This window comes from Dryas octopetala, chromosome 6, assembly GCF_963921425.1.
Source record: "Dryas octopetala chromosome 6, drDryOcto1.1, whole genome shotgun sequence".
NCBI lineage: Eukaryota > Viridiplantae > Streptophyta > Magnoliopsida > Rosales > Rosaceae > Dryas > Dryas octopetala.
This window is the reverse complement of record NC_141371.1, coordinates 15045188-15061975: the sequence shown is the minus strand read 5'-3', so window position 1 is coordinate 15061975 and position 16788 is coordinate 15045188. Positions and strand designations below refer to the sequence as shown.

The 16788-nt window shown below is 35.3% G+C and overlaps 1 protein-coding gene and 1 pseudogene across 2 annotated transcripts; one reads left to right on the top strand and one right to left on the bottom strand.

Moving 5' to 3' along the window:
• Window positions 1-678: 678 nt before the first annotated feature.
• LOC147282727 (hevamine-A-like) lies at window positions 679-1576 on the top strand (annotated as a pseudogene).
• Window positions 1577-3153: 1577 nt separating this feature from the next.
• LOC147282726 (stomatal closure-related actin-binding protein 3-like) lies at window positions 3154-16244 on the bottom strand. Of its 2 annotated transcripts, XM_086246867.1 has the most exons (14): window positions 16020-16244; window positions 15349-15423; window positions 14521-14823; window positions 14112-14240; window positions 12544-12636; window positions 12119-12259; window positions 11047-11115; window positions 10118-10201; window positions 8886-9066; window positions 6348-6464; window positions 6050-6108; window positions 4642-4776; window positions 3672-3821; window positions 3154-3423 (listed from the first exon to the last, which is right to left on the bottom strand). In XM_086246867.1, the coding sequence occupies exons 3-14, from the start codon at window positions 14803-14805 to the stop codon at window positions 3391-3393; spliced, it is 1476 nt and encodes a 491-aa protein (XP_086102993.1). In that variant the 5' UTR covers window positions 14806-14823; window positions 15349-15423; window positions 16020-16244; the 3' UTR covers window positions 3154-3390. The 2 variants fall into 2 exon arrangements, with proteins under 2 accessions (XP_086102993.1, XP_086102992.1); XM_086246866.1 differs by lacking the exon at window positions 15349-15423 and having other exon boundaries at window positions 16020-16243.
• Window positions 16245-16788: the final 544 nt, after the last annotated feature.

Below are 16788 nucleotides of genomic sequence, written 5' to 3'. Positions count from 1 at the left end.
AAACTTGAATTCAATGTGATCGTGTATTTCATCCCTAATATTATATAGATCACAAATTTGGAGCAGTTGTCTTCCTAATCCAAAGTCCTTTTATTTTATTTTATTTTATTTTTTTCTTGGAGGTATATGCTTATAAGCTTATAGCAATCCATTTCTAGATTGGGAAATCAAATATATAATAATATTCACAAAGAATCCACATTCACATAGCTCCAAAATTATTTGGAATTTTAGCCATTAGATCATGCACAAATGCACAATATGCTACCAGTTTCCTTTTGATTGCAAAAATTTGCAGTGCAAATGGACAACTGCATATAGACAGTGTTTTCCATATCAGTTCAAGCGTGCCTTCAACTTACAAACAGAAATGGCTACACTACAAGGAAAGGGCTGCGTGACTGTTATGCCACGGATCAACGAACATAACTACATAAGCACAATACGCTGTGGCAATATGAATAGGATTCGCTGCTGATTTTTTCTTTGTGCTAATCTTGTACTTGTGTCTCAAAAAACTTATATACAAGTCTAAATGACGTAGTTTTAGACATAAGCACAAGATTGTGTGGATAAGGCCTCTTCTTCTATAAAACGATCCCAACTCTTTTATATCATTGGCACAGACAACATTTCTCACCAAAAGTTCCACAAAAGCATCTCAAATCACTGCTTCTGATGGCTTCCAAGTCCACTATTTCAGTAGCATTGCTATCTTTAGTGATAGTAGTACTTCTGGCTGTGGGGTCTAATGCAGGTGGAATTGTTATTTATTGGGGTCAGAATGGAAATGAAGGCACATTAGCAGAAACATGTGCTTCAGGGAATTACAAATTTTAAACGTAGCTTTTCTCTCATCATTTGGCAATGGCCAAACCCCCACCATCAACCTCGCCGGTCACTGTGACCCATCCACCGATGAATGCACCAAGTTGAGCCCACAAATCAAGTCATGTCAAGCCAAAGGCATCAAGGTCATACTCTCCATAGGAGGAGGTGCTGGGAGCTACTCTCTAACCTCATCTGATGATGCCAGGCAAGTTGCCAGTTATCTGTGGAACAACTTCTTGGGAGGACAGTCGTCTTCAAGGCCATTGGGAGATGCTGTTTTGGATGGAATTGACTTTGACATTGAAGGAGGGACTGACCAACACTGGGATGGCCTTGCAAGGTACCTTTCAGGGTATAGCAAGAAAGGCAGGAAAGTTTACTTAACTGCTGCCCCACAGTGTCCCTTTCCTGATGCTTGGGTTGGAAATGCCCTTAAGACAGGGCTCTTTGACTATGTTTGGGTTCAATTCTACAACAACCCTCCATGTCAGTACACTCCGGTGACGTGGCCAATCTTGAAGATGCTTGGAAGCAATGGACTTCAGCCATTCCTGCAGCTAAGATTTTCTTAGGATTGCCTGCTGCACCTCAAGCTACTGGTAGTGGGTTCATTCCTGCAGCTGATCTCAACTCACAAGTCCTTCCAGCTACAAAAAATTCGGCTAAGTATGGAGGTGTCATGCTTTGGTCCAAGTATTATGATGATCTCACTGGATACAGCTCCTCCATCAAGAATGATGTCTAGTTTTTAATGTACCATTGTACCTTGACTATATAAATACGCATCTTATTTCTAGTTTATCAATGATATAATCCATATAGTTTAAAAGAAAGCAATAATTGAATGTCAAATTTGATGAATTTTGCAGCTTGTGGATTATACAAGATTGACCAACAGGCATGTGCAAGCAGCATTAGCCTTAGTCCTACCCAAATTACATATCTCATTGCCACACATTCCAGCACTCTGGCACCCATTGCTGTGACCCATTGACATCATCTTCCCAAAGATACAAACGCAAATTCCCATTACTTTCAAGTGTCAATCTCCGAAGTTTAGCTAATCTTTTTTATCTGTATGAGGGTGCTGATAGTCCTCCATCATTCTTGTACACATACACAGCTCCGTCTGATCACTCCCCACATACAATTCCAAAGCTTCCTGCTTCATCTATACTGCAACAACTTCCCCTGTCACATTTGATATATCTGGTCCATTCCAGTAAGAATAGTTATAGTATGATTCTGGAGAGGCATTGTACGTTTCTGGCATATTGTAAGTCAGGGCAAGGCTTAAAGAATTGTGATGTTGAAGCAATTTGAGAGCATAATAACCACCATGTGAGGGTGATTTAGATGTTCTAATCTCTAAAGAGGCTGATAGAGGATGGTTAGGGAGAAGAGTGTCAAATGGGTGTGAGAAACTCAGCCACACAGGGTGGCTGGCATTGCTATATAGGATGAAGTTTCCGGATTCTGACATGGTTAGTGCTGGAGGTGTTTGACGTCCACGTGGCAGCGTCGCCATCCATGAGAACAAGGTTTTCCGGAGTGTCCAGCTCCAAGATTGCATTGTTGGTGACAGTATAATTTCTATATTTAGATGATTGAGAGAATGAAATTTGTTGGCTTGGTGGTTTAGACAGAATAGATGGCATATCTTGCACCTGTCAGATAAGGACCCAAATAAAGTTGGGGAGGGGGGAGGGCCACGTGACAGTATATCAATTATACAAAATAATTTCTTGAGAGGGAGAGGGCAGGAGAAGAATAGACAGAATAGGACCTGCTTAACATTTTCGATTGCAATTGGAAACGAAAGGAAACTACATGTATGACAAAAAAAACAATACGGGGATGACAGTGCAAATGAGAGCAAACTATAGGGATGTAAAGTGTCTTTTGGCCAAATTTAAACCCTAAATCCTTACACTATTTATTTTTAATAATTGTACGCATATAATAATTTAAGTGAATTCATAACACCACATAGGAATGCCATGTAGTGTTACTATCACACTATTTTTTCCAATAATTGACCAATTGCCAATGTATGCGAGATAATATATTCCAACAAAAATGGAAAATTCATATCCACTCCCCTTACATAACTTTCATTTTTTGTCCTGGAAAGGCATTTAACTTCAAACCTTGGATGTAAGGGTAAATGATTTTAACCACTAAAGCCACAAGCCCCCACACACCCTACTTCACTTGGCAGGGCAATGGACATGTTGGAAAATCTAAGATTATGGTCATTGTTTGCCATCACATCTTCACATGGTACAGAAGTAGTAACAAATTCAATGCTAAAAATGTTAATGGTAAGCAAATCAGCCACAAAAGAACCAATTAATTATGAATTGAAAACTTGTTACAACAGATAATTAGGCAAACAAAAACACTGCCTAAAATGATGCAACCCAGATTAGTGTAAACCCAACCCAATTACTATAACATACATTTTACTCTATCATCACAAACCCACACACAAACATATTAATCACACTATAACACCTGATTGTACTCATACTTGCAAAAACTCAGTCAGCCTTCCCTCTATAATCTATCATCTGGTCCACCAAGCATGACCTGTCATTTAAATATTTCTACTTCAAACTTCATATTAAGTGGAAAAAAAAGAGGAAACATAAAAAATCAGTATTCTGGGAAATCTTATCAAAGTTGTAATCATTCATCACCAATTAAAGTTTAAACATCTTATGGATATCTTTCCCCATTCATTCAATTTCTCTAGGATGCAATTTATAACTCATAACAAATTAAAAATATATATTCAAAGGCACAGTATGGCAGAATGGAGGAAAAAAAACACGTACATTGCAATCACGAGCATATTTCCTGGCTAGTATAATAGCTGCATTTCTTTCTCGCTCTGTTTCAAATGTTAATACATATGAGAGACCCTTCCTTGCTTGCCAAAACAACGCCTTTGCCACATTAGTGACATCCCCTCTAGCGCCACATAGCTATACATCACGAAAGGTTAAGTGTATAAATTGCTTGTCTGTGAAAATTTTGTCATAGCAATTAAATCATGCAAGAAATAATAGCATCAGGTTTCAAAAGAATAGGTCAGCCCTAAAAAGAAAATAAATTACTTATAATGTTATAAGGCAGTTAAGTGCTACATTTGTTAGAGGTGTGAAAAGTGTCAGTATACATATCTATTTAGGATTTACTTTATTAGCTGTCCATGTGTATGTCGGCTTAGGATTTGATTTTTAGAGGTAGTTTTGTTTTATTAGGATTTCTTCTCTTTGTTAGGTTTTCTTTGGTACAACTTTTTGTTAGGTTTTCTTCTCTATACATAGAGTCGTCTTATTTTATCAATACAATACGATTTGGAGTTTGTATTCTACTATTGGTTTGTTCCTCCATTGCTTTGTTCACAAGAGGGACATAAAATCATATGACAATCAATCAAAAAACATTTCTGTATATACAACCCCAACTGATGCAATATGAGGAAAAATTGTATGAAAGTAATTCGCCTAATTACAAATGCTTAATTTGGGAAAGAAAATAAAAATAAAATCCATTTATTCCAACGCCAACAGTAAGTATATATTACTCTCAGCAATATTACGCCCATTACTTTAATTAAGAGGATACTTTCACCTCCATTTAGCCTTCTTCTTCTGTTTTTTTTTTTCTTCATTTTAACTGAAAAGGTGGCATTTTTGAAGCATATGAAGGAGGATTTGCTAAGGAGATTTTCAAAATAATTTTTCCTTTATTAAAATTCATGTTTAATTAGAACATAGGTTCAAATGAAAAGACTTTTACCTGCATTGAAGAGGAATAAATTTCTCTAGACTTTGTAATCCATCCTCTACAGAGCTTCATCCTCGTCTTCCCCACATGAAATGCATGAACAGAATGTGATGCATAATCTTGCCCATTCATTTTTGAAATAACTACCTGCACAACATCCAATATAAAACCAACTGAGAACCAATTGTCTAATTCTGAAGACAAGTGTCTGGCAAAAATACTGTATGTATCTTTTCTTTTTATCTCTTTGCATCAACACATGCTATTAAACATGACTAGGACAATAGATTCAACTCAAACTAAACATTCAGATGTCTATGCATACTAATTATGGTATTATAATATTTACGTGTTCATTCTCCAAAACAAGTGACAGATCCCACTAAATTTGTACCAGCAACAAGTCTGCAAGAACCTTAGGCATGTGATAACAAAGACTCAGACTGAGACTAATAAGTTTGGACTAGGAGCAGAATATTCTAAGTGACCAAGAACATATCCAATAATTCACTTTCGAATTGCCTCGCAGATTCAGGCTGAAATTATTGAAAGCTTTTTGTCATGCTGGATTCCAATTATATATCACTTGTCCTCGTGAGGCCTTATAAGTTCTGCCTGATAGCATAGTCCCCCATCGCTTGGGTATAAACATATGGGCACCCTTTCTTTCTAAGCCAGTTTCCACGGGTGAGTTCTATCTATGGGTTTTTCATGGTATCAAATCAGGTGTACTGTACAGATGGTCGGGTCAGGCCTAAGTGGAGGGGAAGAACTGAGTGTCTCTAGCCCTGGTTCTAAGGGGGCATAACGCATTGCCCCACACTGCCTAAGAACCTAAAAGATATGGCATCTCATGACTAGATGGCTAGAATTCTAAAGAAGATGCATGAAAGGTCAGTATCTATGTATAAACCAAGTGACTACGGGCTTGTTTCGGAGTGCTTCTCTAGGAAGCTCTTTGGTTAGAAGCACATAAATTTTTTAAAAACATTTAAAGTGCTTGTAAATATATTTAGAAGCACATCCTGAGGAAGCACCTTGTAAGTGCTTCTGCAGGAAGCGCTTCCAAGTGCTTTTATAACCCAAAAACACTTTTAATTTTTTTTTTTTTTTTTTTTTGCCAAAATGCAAGCAAAAGAACTATTGACTGTTTAAAAGTGATTTTAAGCCTTCTAAAAGCACTGCCAAACAGGGCACCTGTAGAGATCGAACTCTTATCCCTAACTCAATTACTAAGATATAAAGTTTGGGGATTCAAGCATAAAAAAATTGATGGTAAAATTTAGATTCATCACAATTTAATTAAGACACTTTTGTTTTACTTCTTTAAGGTAGATGAGCATTAAGCAGTTTACTGCAGCACAATCAGAATCATCAAGTAGACAACAATGGAAGTAACAAGAAAGAAGTGGCATCTTACATGAAAATCAGTGTTAGATTTTCGCAAAAGTGTGTCTACATAGCTTCCAAGTCCTGCAGCTGTTAAAATTAAAAGTAACTTAATCAAAATTTTGTTTCCTCTTCTCTTAGATCAACCTGTGATGTACTATACATAATAAACTACAAGGAAGGAGCTTAAGCCTGGAAATCTACTCAGACTACAAAAGGAAAAAGTAATAACACGTCAAGTGGCCAAAAAAAAAAAAAGTAATAACACGTTTAAAGGTAATATCAGTGGTTACAAAAATTCATATTGGGCAATTTGGAGATACACTAACCAGGATCAATTGGCCCAGCAGTCATCACTGTGACTTTTTGGCCATTGGAATTAATGTCTGCTTGTAGGATTCGTCCAACATCAAAGGGTTCTGGAGCATAAATTGATTTATTGGCACCTGAGAGGTAGAAAATTGAGCTATATTAGACAGATGTGCATACCAAACCTAAAGGATTTGGAGGATAAATTGGTATTCTGGAACTTAAGGTAGTGGATAAATGATATCAATCTTAATAAGATTCATGTTAAACACTTGGTCAGATCCTAGAAGTATACGGTACGTGTTGTCAGAAGCATAATCTGTTTGAAATTTTAAGACCAAAATCTTAGTTAATTTATTTGTATTAGTATGTCTACATGTAAGCACATATATAGCTAGATGGTCATATGTGGAGCCACAGCATCGTGACAATGAAAATTATGTATAGGCTGTATAGCAACATTTGATGGCAGAAAAGCAAGCAGGGCCAGCCCTCAGAATTTGGGGTCCAAGGAAGTTCTTGAAATGGACCCCTTCGTACATACATAACAGAAAGAAATTTAAGTTGATAAGTGTATGAAAAGAAAAAAAAAAAAAAAAAAAAAAAAAAAAGAACAAACAGAACAAGTACCCACAAGACAGTTTGCTGATGTGTATAATTTCCAAAATTAACTATGTAAATTTTGTTTGTATAAAAATACAATAAGGTTACAAGAAATTGTTAGAACTCAAAATGATAAAATTTAGTATTATTGCTATAGTTTAGCAAAATCCAAGTTAGGAATGAAATTCAAAGTTATAATACAACATAACTTGTACATTTGTTATTCACACTTTAGTACTAAAAATTAGACCACTTGAATTGAGGCCACCCATTGGATTTAAGTAAACATAATAGAGGTTTTTACCTAAGAAACAGCATGCATGGTTGGACTGAAGTCAGGGCCCTATCCAATGGTGAAAATTTGGGGGCCGAGGTGGCCGCCTACTTGGCACCACAAGGGCCAGCCATGAAAGCAACAAAAACTTATTCGAGCAGGTAGAATTTTGACATGCTTGATTATGATCTAATTAATGGAAAAACTAATGATAAATCAAAACCTTAAGTACATGAATGCTATAGCTACGAATTTGCACACCCTAGCAAATAGAACTCTAACAATGCCAACTATACATGCAGGTTGACCATATCTTTACTATAATTCGTTCGAAGTTTCTTTTCAAAAAAGAAAAAAAGTTATTCCAATGTTGTTTCAAATGATATTCAGTTTAGTTATTATTATTATTTTGCAATCTAATCAGTAGAATATTTTTGCAGAAAAAAGTATAGCCAAACTAAACACCTAGGTGACTCCTTGCTAGAAAATCCTAAAAAAAGCAAGCATTAAAGCCCTTCAATGAGAAAAGGCTTGATGTTTTTGTTATTGGTTATAATTGGGAGCATCTAAAATAATCTAAAACTTGCAAACTTGTATGCACGAATCAGATACTATTGATATTATAAATTAAAAAGGAAACCATGGTTGAGTGAACCACCTAATGCAAACAAGCGAACTCACAACAGCAAATGCATATAAGAATAAAAGATGTTCAAGGGTAATAGTTTCATTACTGAAGTGTGTAATATAGCATACTCTAAGCTTGATATACATTGATGGCCCATTCCCTAACAGTTTAAGATCTTGAGGTCCAATGATTGTCTAACATGGTATGAGAGCCTTGTTTGCAGGAGGTTTCAAAACCTCCAAGCCCCATCCCCTATTTCTTTGTTGGTTTGCAAGGTTCAGGGTGAGGCTGCACCAATATGTTTGTCACTCTCCTTTCCATGTGTCCTCTCCACATGTAGAATGGGGATGCATGTGAGACATGGTGTCAGCTTGATATACATTGTTTGCTCATTTCCTAACAGCTTAAGCTTTTAGGGTCCAATGGTTGTTTAACACATACTACTGGGAGTTTGTGCATACCCTTTTTATTTATGATAGTGAGAGAGTCTAAAGTAATGGTTAAAGTGAATTACAAGAACACATTGCAGTATCTAATTAATAGAAAATCAAGACATATGTAAATAGGACATGGTGAACCTGTATAGAAACACAGAGATTAAAAAAAAAAAAAAAACCCCAAAAAAAAGCTGCATGTGTGCCGAATAAGTTACAAATTATCATAGTATTGTTAGAGTATCATTATACCCAAAAATAATTTAAGCTGTTAGGAAATGGATGAACAAAGTATATCAAAATAATACCCTCCTCCATGTGCAACCTCATCTGAAGAAACAGACTGAGAAACATATATGCGCAATCTTATCCAACACTGTTAACAGATAACTAGAGAATGGGGATGAGAGATTTCAAACCGAGGACCTCTGATAACCAAAGCTCTGATTGATAACATGTTAGATTATCATTGTATCCCAAAGGATTAAGCTACTAGGAAATGGACCAACAATGTATATAAAACCAACAATTATATCATTTGGCTGAATCAAACAAGATCGTCCAGCTTGGACATAGTTTGAAAGAGCTAAAAATATGATAACATTGATTGAATGAATACCTGAAATAACTTCGTTCCTGCTGCCATCTGATGAAACACGGCACCACTGAATTGAGCATTTTGAAAGTTGTGGAGCATTTTCTGAGCAAGGTTGGATTCGTAGATATGAACCTAGAGTTTCAGAACCATCTATAACATATAAACGAGATTTGTTTTCCTCTGCCCTCTTGCTCATCGCCAGCTGGTAAGAATAAGGAAATAAGGTAGGGCAATGAATTATAAATTTAGAATTTCTGGAAGTTGCATACACAATAGAAAGATTGACTAAATGAAGAAGTAATCGTATATCAGGGTCACAAAATATACATATACAAATTAATACAAGAAAGAAATGAAAGTTCCAGATATCTCAGAACCAATAAATAAGTGCCTGAATGTGTAAATGTTAATTTTAGCTTTATACAGCTTTCCTGGATAGCATTTAGCATACAGAAGAAGTATTGGATAGGACTTTAAGTGGTTACTTGAAACACCATTAGCAAGGATAAACTTCCAAGTGGCTTGAATGCTCAGGGGATAAATTCAAGCCTATACCTGCAGTGCACCTACAGTCTTTACCAATAAAAATGGGTAGCAATCTTCCAAAAGCCTAGCTTGCAGACAAATAAATCATTAGAAAGAATTGCGAGAAAATTACATTTCTTTCATTCTCTGTTTAGTGATATCTTATAAGATGAGACATAAATAAAGAACCTTTTTAAATGTTATACTTCACATTTTGAAACTTTTTTATTTTTTAGGACAGTCACCCCATCTGGATCTAAAAAGGAACAGCGAAAAGGACGTTACTACTAGAAAATAAAATACAACTTTGGATATCTTTCCTTCCCGTCATTCTTTCAAAGATCCAAGCTTCAAGAGTCAAGAAAAATCCGAGGGGTTCCTTAGATCCCCTAAACAGTGATTTGAAGAACAAAAGTTAACAGAATCAACATTGTTTAGATTGAATTTCTTAGCGGATGCTAGCTATACAGCAAGATTGAACAGCAACTTGGCTCACCCATTTGCTACATTTTAAAGGTCTATAAGCATTCAAGTTTCACTAAATCAGAACAGCTTAGGGATATTTTTGGGTACAAAACTGCTTAGGGATTTATCAGAAAACAAAAGTAAAGAAACATGTCAAGTAAACAAGAGAGCATATGATTTATCTGCGTGAAGTAAAATAATAAAAAAAAAAAAATCAATTAACTTGAAGAAAAGAAAAGTAAGTTTGAATACACTTTACAGACCTCTTTCTGAAGCTTCACTGAAAATAGGCATTTCTCTCGAATCTGAGTTCGTAGCGCACGAAGCTCGTGTTCCATGTCCATCACCTAATAGTTAATTCTATCAGGACTAATTATTTGATCTATAGAAGTGTAACCAAACAAGTGTACCAGTATGACAAGAATAATATCACCTACTTTCATTAAAAATAAAAACAAGAGTTAAAAAATAAAAAAAGGTGTTTCAATGGAGTCACATTACATAGGTGTTCCCCACAACAGTAGTAGTAACACAGTAGATCTACCAGTTGGAAAGGAGGGAGGGGGGGGGGGGGGGGGGGGGACATTAATTTAGAAAATATAGAAAAGTTGCAACATGATTTAATGATGAATAGTTTTTTGAGCAGAACACTAAAAGAAATTTAGTTGAAAGAGTTTTCTTACTTAATTCTTAGGTAAAAAAAAAAGATATCACTTAACAGATAAAAACACCTTAGACGTCATAAAAAAGGGAATAATTTTCCAGATATTCGTACTATATTTGACAAATGAAAGGATAAGAAAGAAAATTATTTATAAAAGCAAGCAACTTGGCTACATAGGCTTCAAATTCATCCCTTACACTTCTCAAAGATGTCCATCTTTACTAAACTCAAAAACTTGCTACAACATTCAAAGTTATTTCAAAAGAGAAGATTTCATGTGAAAGTTTTTTAACTTAAAATTTTTGAATTACCTACGTTCTTTTCGTTTTTTATTGTGTTCATTATATCCATATTACACAGTTGGGTTTTAAAAGATTAAAAAAATGTTTCACTTGATAGATAGCCCATGTAAGGCTTTTAGTTACACTTTACAAAGTCATGTAGCAAGTCAAAACAAGTTGGAACAAAAAACAAAACTGTTAATACACCTATGGAAAAAGAATCAAAGTTGAGAGCATAACACAACACCTTGCTTGGCTGATGCATCAATTTAATTCTCCTAGCTTCCTGAACCACCTCCACTAGTTCCTCCACATCCTAACATTACAGAACATAAAATATGATATGATAAGTTCCTTCCATGTACAACTTAAAAGGTAAAGCATTTGATTATTACTTTGATGAGATTAAAATACGATAGACGATAACACAAAATACACTATCTCTGGTGTGATTCTCCATATTCCATTCACTATGAAAACTCCAATGATAACATAAACCATGAGCAATAGAATACTTAAAAAATGCATTGCATGGTGAACTATATGAAAGGTGCACAAATTGAAGATGAATTTTCTGACTCTATCGCATGACATGAAGACTACTTATATCCTATCATAAATATCAGAAGAAATTAACGCTCCCCTTTTTGAAAATAATAAGTTCTATCATATCATTCTTCTACAATATCTCTAAGTTTTATTTTTAAAAGTGCACATTCACAGTGACTATAGCTCTTGTTAAGCCATTCCTTTCAACTTTGGGCTCCTAGTGAGTATAGGTGTGGCCTGTGTGAGTGAGGCCATGTAACCTTGGGATGTGCAGTCTATAAACACATTGACACTCCTTTCTTGTAAGTTAGGTTTCAAGGGCAAGTTCTACCAATGGATTTATCACTAATGAGAATCTAAATTGAGGATTTAAGTTGAGAACTTGTAATGTGAACTGTTGGATCAGATATAACAGCACCAAGATGCAAGTCCTCATTAGAATGTTACCATATTGGTGTGTGTGTGTGTGTGTGTGTGTGTCTATATGTATCACACATATAATTACACTCGAGCAACTCTATATATATTATGAGCTGCTTGACTATAGAAGATTGCTCGTTCACTATGAGAAAATAAAATCCCAACTGTAAATTCAAGAAAATTCTTCATTTACAGTCCTCTTAAACAATTCTGCTATCCAAGTTAACTTTTTCTCATGTTCCTTATAATCCCGCTATCCATACCAAAGCTTGACCATCACTGAGACACTGAAAAGGTAATGATTTCTATTGGATGACAATAAAAGAGCATGATAAGAAACTCCTAGGCACCTGTTTTTTAGAAACTTCGGAAGTTCTGTCTTGTTCTCCAAGAGCCTCTCCAATTCTCTGTACTACTGCCCTCGCACTTTCAATTTCAGCACAAGCAAAAGATTTCTCTTGGTTAACCAGCTTTTTAGCATCTTCAGAAGCCTGTACACAAGGAATGCAAATGAAAGCAAAATAAGAAACAATAAGCAAATTAGTAGTTCTAATAATTCAGCTTCAGTGGTGCATTGGCCCTTCACTCAAGTTGCATCCAAGTCTTCACAAATAAAACACTGTTTCATCTGAATGTCTGATTGTAGAATTCTAAGAAGTAAAACTCCAAAGTAAAATGTGCTATGATCCTTCTATTCTTTAGAATTATTAAATAAATATTAATATAAATCATTTACTTAAGAATCCATCAGCAAATTTGAAAAGTCATAAAGGACCTGTTTGAGAAAATTGGCTAGCTTTTTCACTTCAAACTTCTCCTGAATCAGTTCTCCTTCCTTTTGAGTTAACTTAACTGCTAAAGCTTCCACCTGCATGAAATATTAAAGTTGGATAAATTGGAGATATTTTGCACACAATTAAGGCTTTTGAAATGTTCCTATAAGTTAATAATAAATGAAACAAACACATAAATAATGGGAAATCAACGACCAATTACACAGTGTCTAACAAATTGTAAGATTCAACGAAAATATTTTATAATATATCATTAAAAACTTTATGAGAAAACCCCTGAAAGGTAGTGGCTCCATTTCCAAATCTAAATAAATTTGCCATGCATGTTCAATCACATAATATTGTCAAGTATGTACATAATCAAATTTTATTTACAATATTTGATACATACAATCAAACATAAGTTCATAGGTCAAGTAATGGCTTTTGTATAAAAGTATGTTATTGCATATCACATATACTGAAACAAGGGGGATCGGGGAGGAAAGACAACAATGAGAGAAGAGGATAGGTTTTTCTTTTTCTTTTCTATCTTTTTTGTACTTTTTCTTGGTTTTGTCAAATTTCTTTTTGTTTAGGGGCTACGTCTCGCTCTCTCACCCATGAACATGGCCAAAGACTTTATTATTCAAAATCGTCTGTCTTATGTTTGGGATTGCCCAATTTATTTTTGATCTCTCAATACCAAGCCCTAAGCAAGGATCCTGCCATGCATCTGTTACAATTTACGTAGGATACTTCTGTTATCTGTTACAATAATATATAAGTACTACCAAGAGGGTGAAGTATTCTTCTTGATGAAACTTACATGGATCCTTATCCTGGAATACTGTTATCTGTGTCCCGAGATTCAAATAATGGAGAACTTTAGAATCTGGGCATAACTAATCGACAATGCACATACCCAGGTCCACGCTATATGTATTTTAGTCATAAAATCATAGTATGATTCCTCACTTAGCCCTCATACAGAATTATATCTACTCTAAGAACATGAGAAGAAAGAAAAGAAAGCATATACATTTAAGAGTGAAATTCATTAGCAAAATGTGGTAGTCAAGGATGGTAGCCATATAGAAATCAATTTTCTTCAGTTGAACAACATGCTTGATGTAATGATCAGATAGATATTTCTGATCAAAGGGGACTTCAGAAATAAAAAGCACAAATGAGATGGGGTCTAGGCTCCAGGCATATTGTAATGCTGAAAGCTAGAATGAGCTGTTCAGACTCCAGAGGACTGCGAAACTAACACATATCAAGAAGATGAAACAAGCAAAGGATCTCCACCAAGTGCACCCACCAGATGCTCACGAATGTCGTTTGCTCATATTGTTCTTTGAAGAATAACATAACATAAACATGCTAAGGCTCATTTTTCATACTTCAAAATATATGTTCCAAGACCATACTTCATTCAGTAATAAAGGAATAAAATATTTTCATAATTAAAATGGTGATATCCACCAACTAGGGGCAGACTACTTATTTGAGTTAGGCAATTCAAAACAAAGTTCAACTGAATAAAAGACAATCGTGTAAAACTAACCATAGAAATAGCTTTCTCCACATCCTCCTTATTTCGCCCTGCTAAACGCCCTCTCAAATGTTCCAACGCATCTCTAAGCTTCTTCAAAAGAACATGTCCCTCCAAAGAAGCCACTTCTCTAAGCTTTGCCTGAATTTCCACAATGGAGGAGCACCATTCATTGGTCATATACTCTTATCAAAAAATTATGTCTTCACAGTGAAGTGGTAAAAAAGATAAATAAATGGATGATTAAATGGCCTCTGCATCAGGATACCAAAGGCCCTATATAGAGCTGAATGTCAAACACGTATTTGGATGTCAAGCTGCTTCAAAGTAGTTGGACAGGGTCATATTGAAGGTCAAAATGAGTACTACTTCTATGAGCTTCTGTAAATAAAATAGAAAATTAAATAAAAAAGTTGGAAACCTCTTCAGACAATTTAGCAGCAGCAGCCAAGTTCTTGTCAAATTTACTGGCAAGGTCACGAACTGAGAGACGTTTATGCTGCTCTGAGAGTAGGGTAGTTTCCAGTTCAACTACCTCTTTCAAGGTTGGACCATTGTTATCCTCCTTTGGCTCTTGGAGGATCTGATTATCAGGTCCTAGTTTATACTTGGGAAAACCATCAGAAACAAAGCTCACATCAGCGGAAACTGACAAAACTCCCTCAATTGGGATCATCTCTTCAAATTCGGGACTTATCTTCGTCATTGGTTCAAATTATAGTCACTGTTGAAGCAAAAAGAAAAAAAATCAAACATTAGACCTCTAGGATACTAACAAATATAAAATCTTCTTAATAAGAACCCTTCACAGAAATTTATGGCCAAAACCAGATGACACATATATGTTTGCCATCCCATTTATTACCAGAATCCATGTGACAGGAGCTCAATATTTCTCTGAAATTTAATGTAACACAAAATTTAAATCGAACATTTCTCCGGATATGTAGCATAAAGCCCCAAAACCCCTATCAGACACCAATGCGTCATCCATGTTTGGTTCTATATGAGCAGTAAAATGCTATCACTACAATCTCAACATGAATTGAGAGAAGGTCAAAGGAGTTGAATATAGTGATTAGTAAGGAGGGCTTTAACATGTGTTAAGAACAAGAAAAAAAGAGTAACAAAACTACATAATTATTGTCAACTAATGGGCTTACAGATTCTCAACTGAGTTATGAAATATTCAACTACTTTTTTTTTCCCTATAAATCAGTCTTGTAATTCCATACAAATCAAGCCATACCCAACTTTTCAAATCACTCTGAATGTTCTGAGAAGGAAAGAAAAGGAAAGCTCTAAGACAACATGAAATTCATTCCTAGCAGAGAGAGAAAAAAAAATGTGAATAAGAATGAGATTCGTTCATTTCAAAAGTACATCCACATCAGATATATAGTATTAGTTATACAATAACTAGAAGTAAAAAGAAAAAAAATTAAAAAAGATAAGAAAGGTAATCTAGAATCAACAAATGATCTAGTACGATTAGTATATGAAATGACAAAGGGATAGCTCAAAACCCACAATATTTTGTTCCTACTTCCAAATTCAACCATCAACTACCAACTTCTTTTTTTTTTAAACTACATTTCAAAAGTTCCAACCCACATTACAAAGTTTCTCCACACAACTGATTCTTCATCAAACAACACAAAATTTCTGAAAAATTAAGCAAATAACCAGATTAACGCTAATTTTTAACATAAAGCTCACAAATGAAAAATTAGACCCACCCAGAAATCCAAATTACAGGCAAAACCAAACTCATGCAACTCCAGTACAGCTTAAAACAAAGGCACCATGATAGCACCTAAAGCTTCAAAATTTAATGTATGAAACAAATGGGGGAAACCCAGATAAACAAAACAAAAGAGAAAGAAATAAATGCAGCTTAAAATGTGTAATGATACTTACAGATCATAATACAAAGTCTGGCCAAAACAAAGAAATATGCTAATGCTGATCAACTGAGATATTTTTCTTCTTGTTTCTGAAATATATATGTGGGGGGCACAAAGAGAGAAAGAAAGTATAGACAGGCGAGAAACAAGAAGAGGAAGAACCAGAACAAGTAGAAGAAGAAGAATCTAAGAAGTGGTTTGCTTGCTTTGCTTTTCCAAAAGGAAAAGAAAAGCCTTATGTTACTGACTTCTCTGTCTCCTCTCTCTATCTCTCTCTCTCAACAGCTTGAATGTATTTATTTTTCTTTACCTCATCATTGTAACTCTGTGAAAAAAGTGGAGGTGAAATAGTAAAAGGCGAAACACTTCCATGCTATGTTCACGCGCTGACCCCACCCACTGAGTTGGGAGTTGGGACCCTGCTCAGGTAACGGTTGGCAAATTTGCACTGTGTTGGGAGTTGGGACTACAAATTAAATTTCTACAAACTACTCATTTTCTCTATTGAATAAAATTAAAATTAAAACAAAAAATAAAAAATTGAACCCCATCCCCGCTCCTCCTCTCTTTCCAACGTTGGCCGTCTCGCCACCAACTCCTCCTCTCTTCCTCCAAAAGATTTGATAGTTGGAGGTGTCTTGAAGCATGACCTATGGAAGAAGATTTTGATAGTTGGAGCTATAGTAGTTGAAGGCGCCGTAGGTGGCTTGGCAGAAGTCGTCATAGATTCAGAAACTCATTTCAATTATTTATGTTAAAGAGAGAATCTCATATCGGAGATA

What these genes read in the sequence shown, in the direction of transcription:
- LOC147282726 (XM_086246867.1), bottom strand. Translation starts at nt 14,805, where the DNA reads ATGACGAAGATAAGTCCCGAATTTGAAGAGATGATCCCAATTGAGGGA. An exon ending in AATCTAACACTGATTTTCAT is followed by an intron (nt 4,777 to 6,049) that starts GTAAGATGCCAC and finishes GATGTTGTGCAG; the next exon opens with GTAGTTATTTCAAAAATGAA. An exon ending in TTTATTCCTCTTCAATGCAG is followed by an intron (nt 3,822 to 4,641) that starts GTAAAAGTCTTT and finishes CGTGATGTATAG; the next exon opens with CTATGTGGCGCTAGAGGGGA.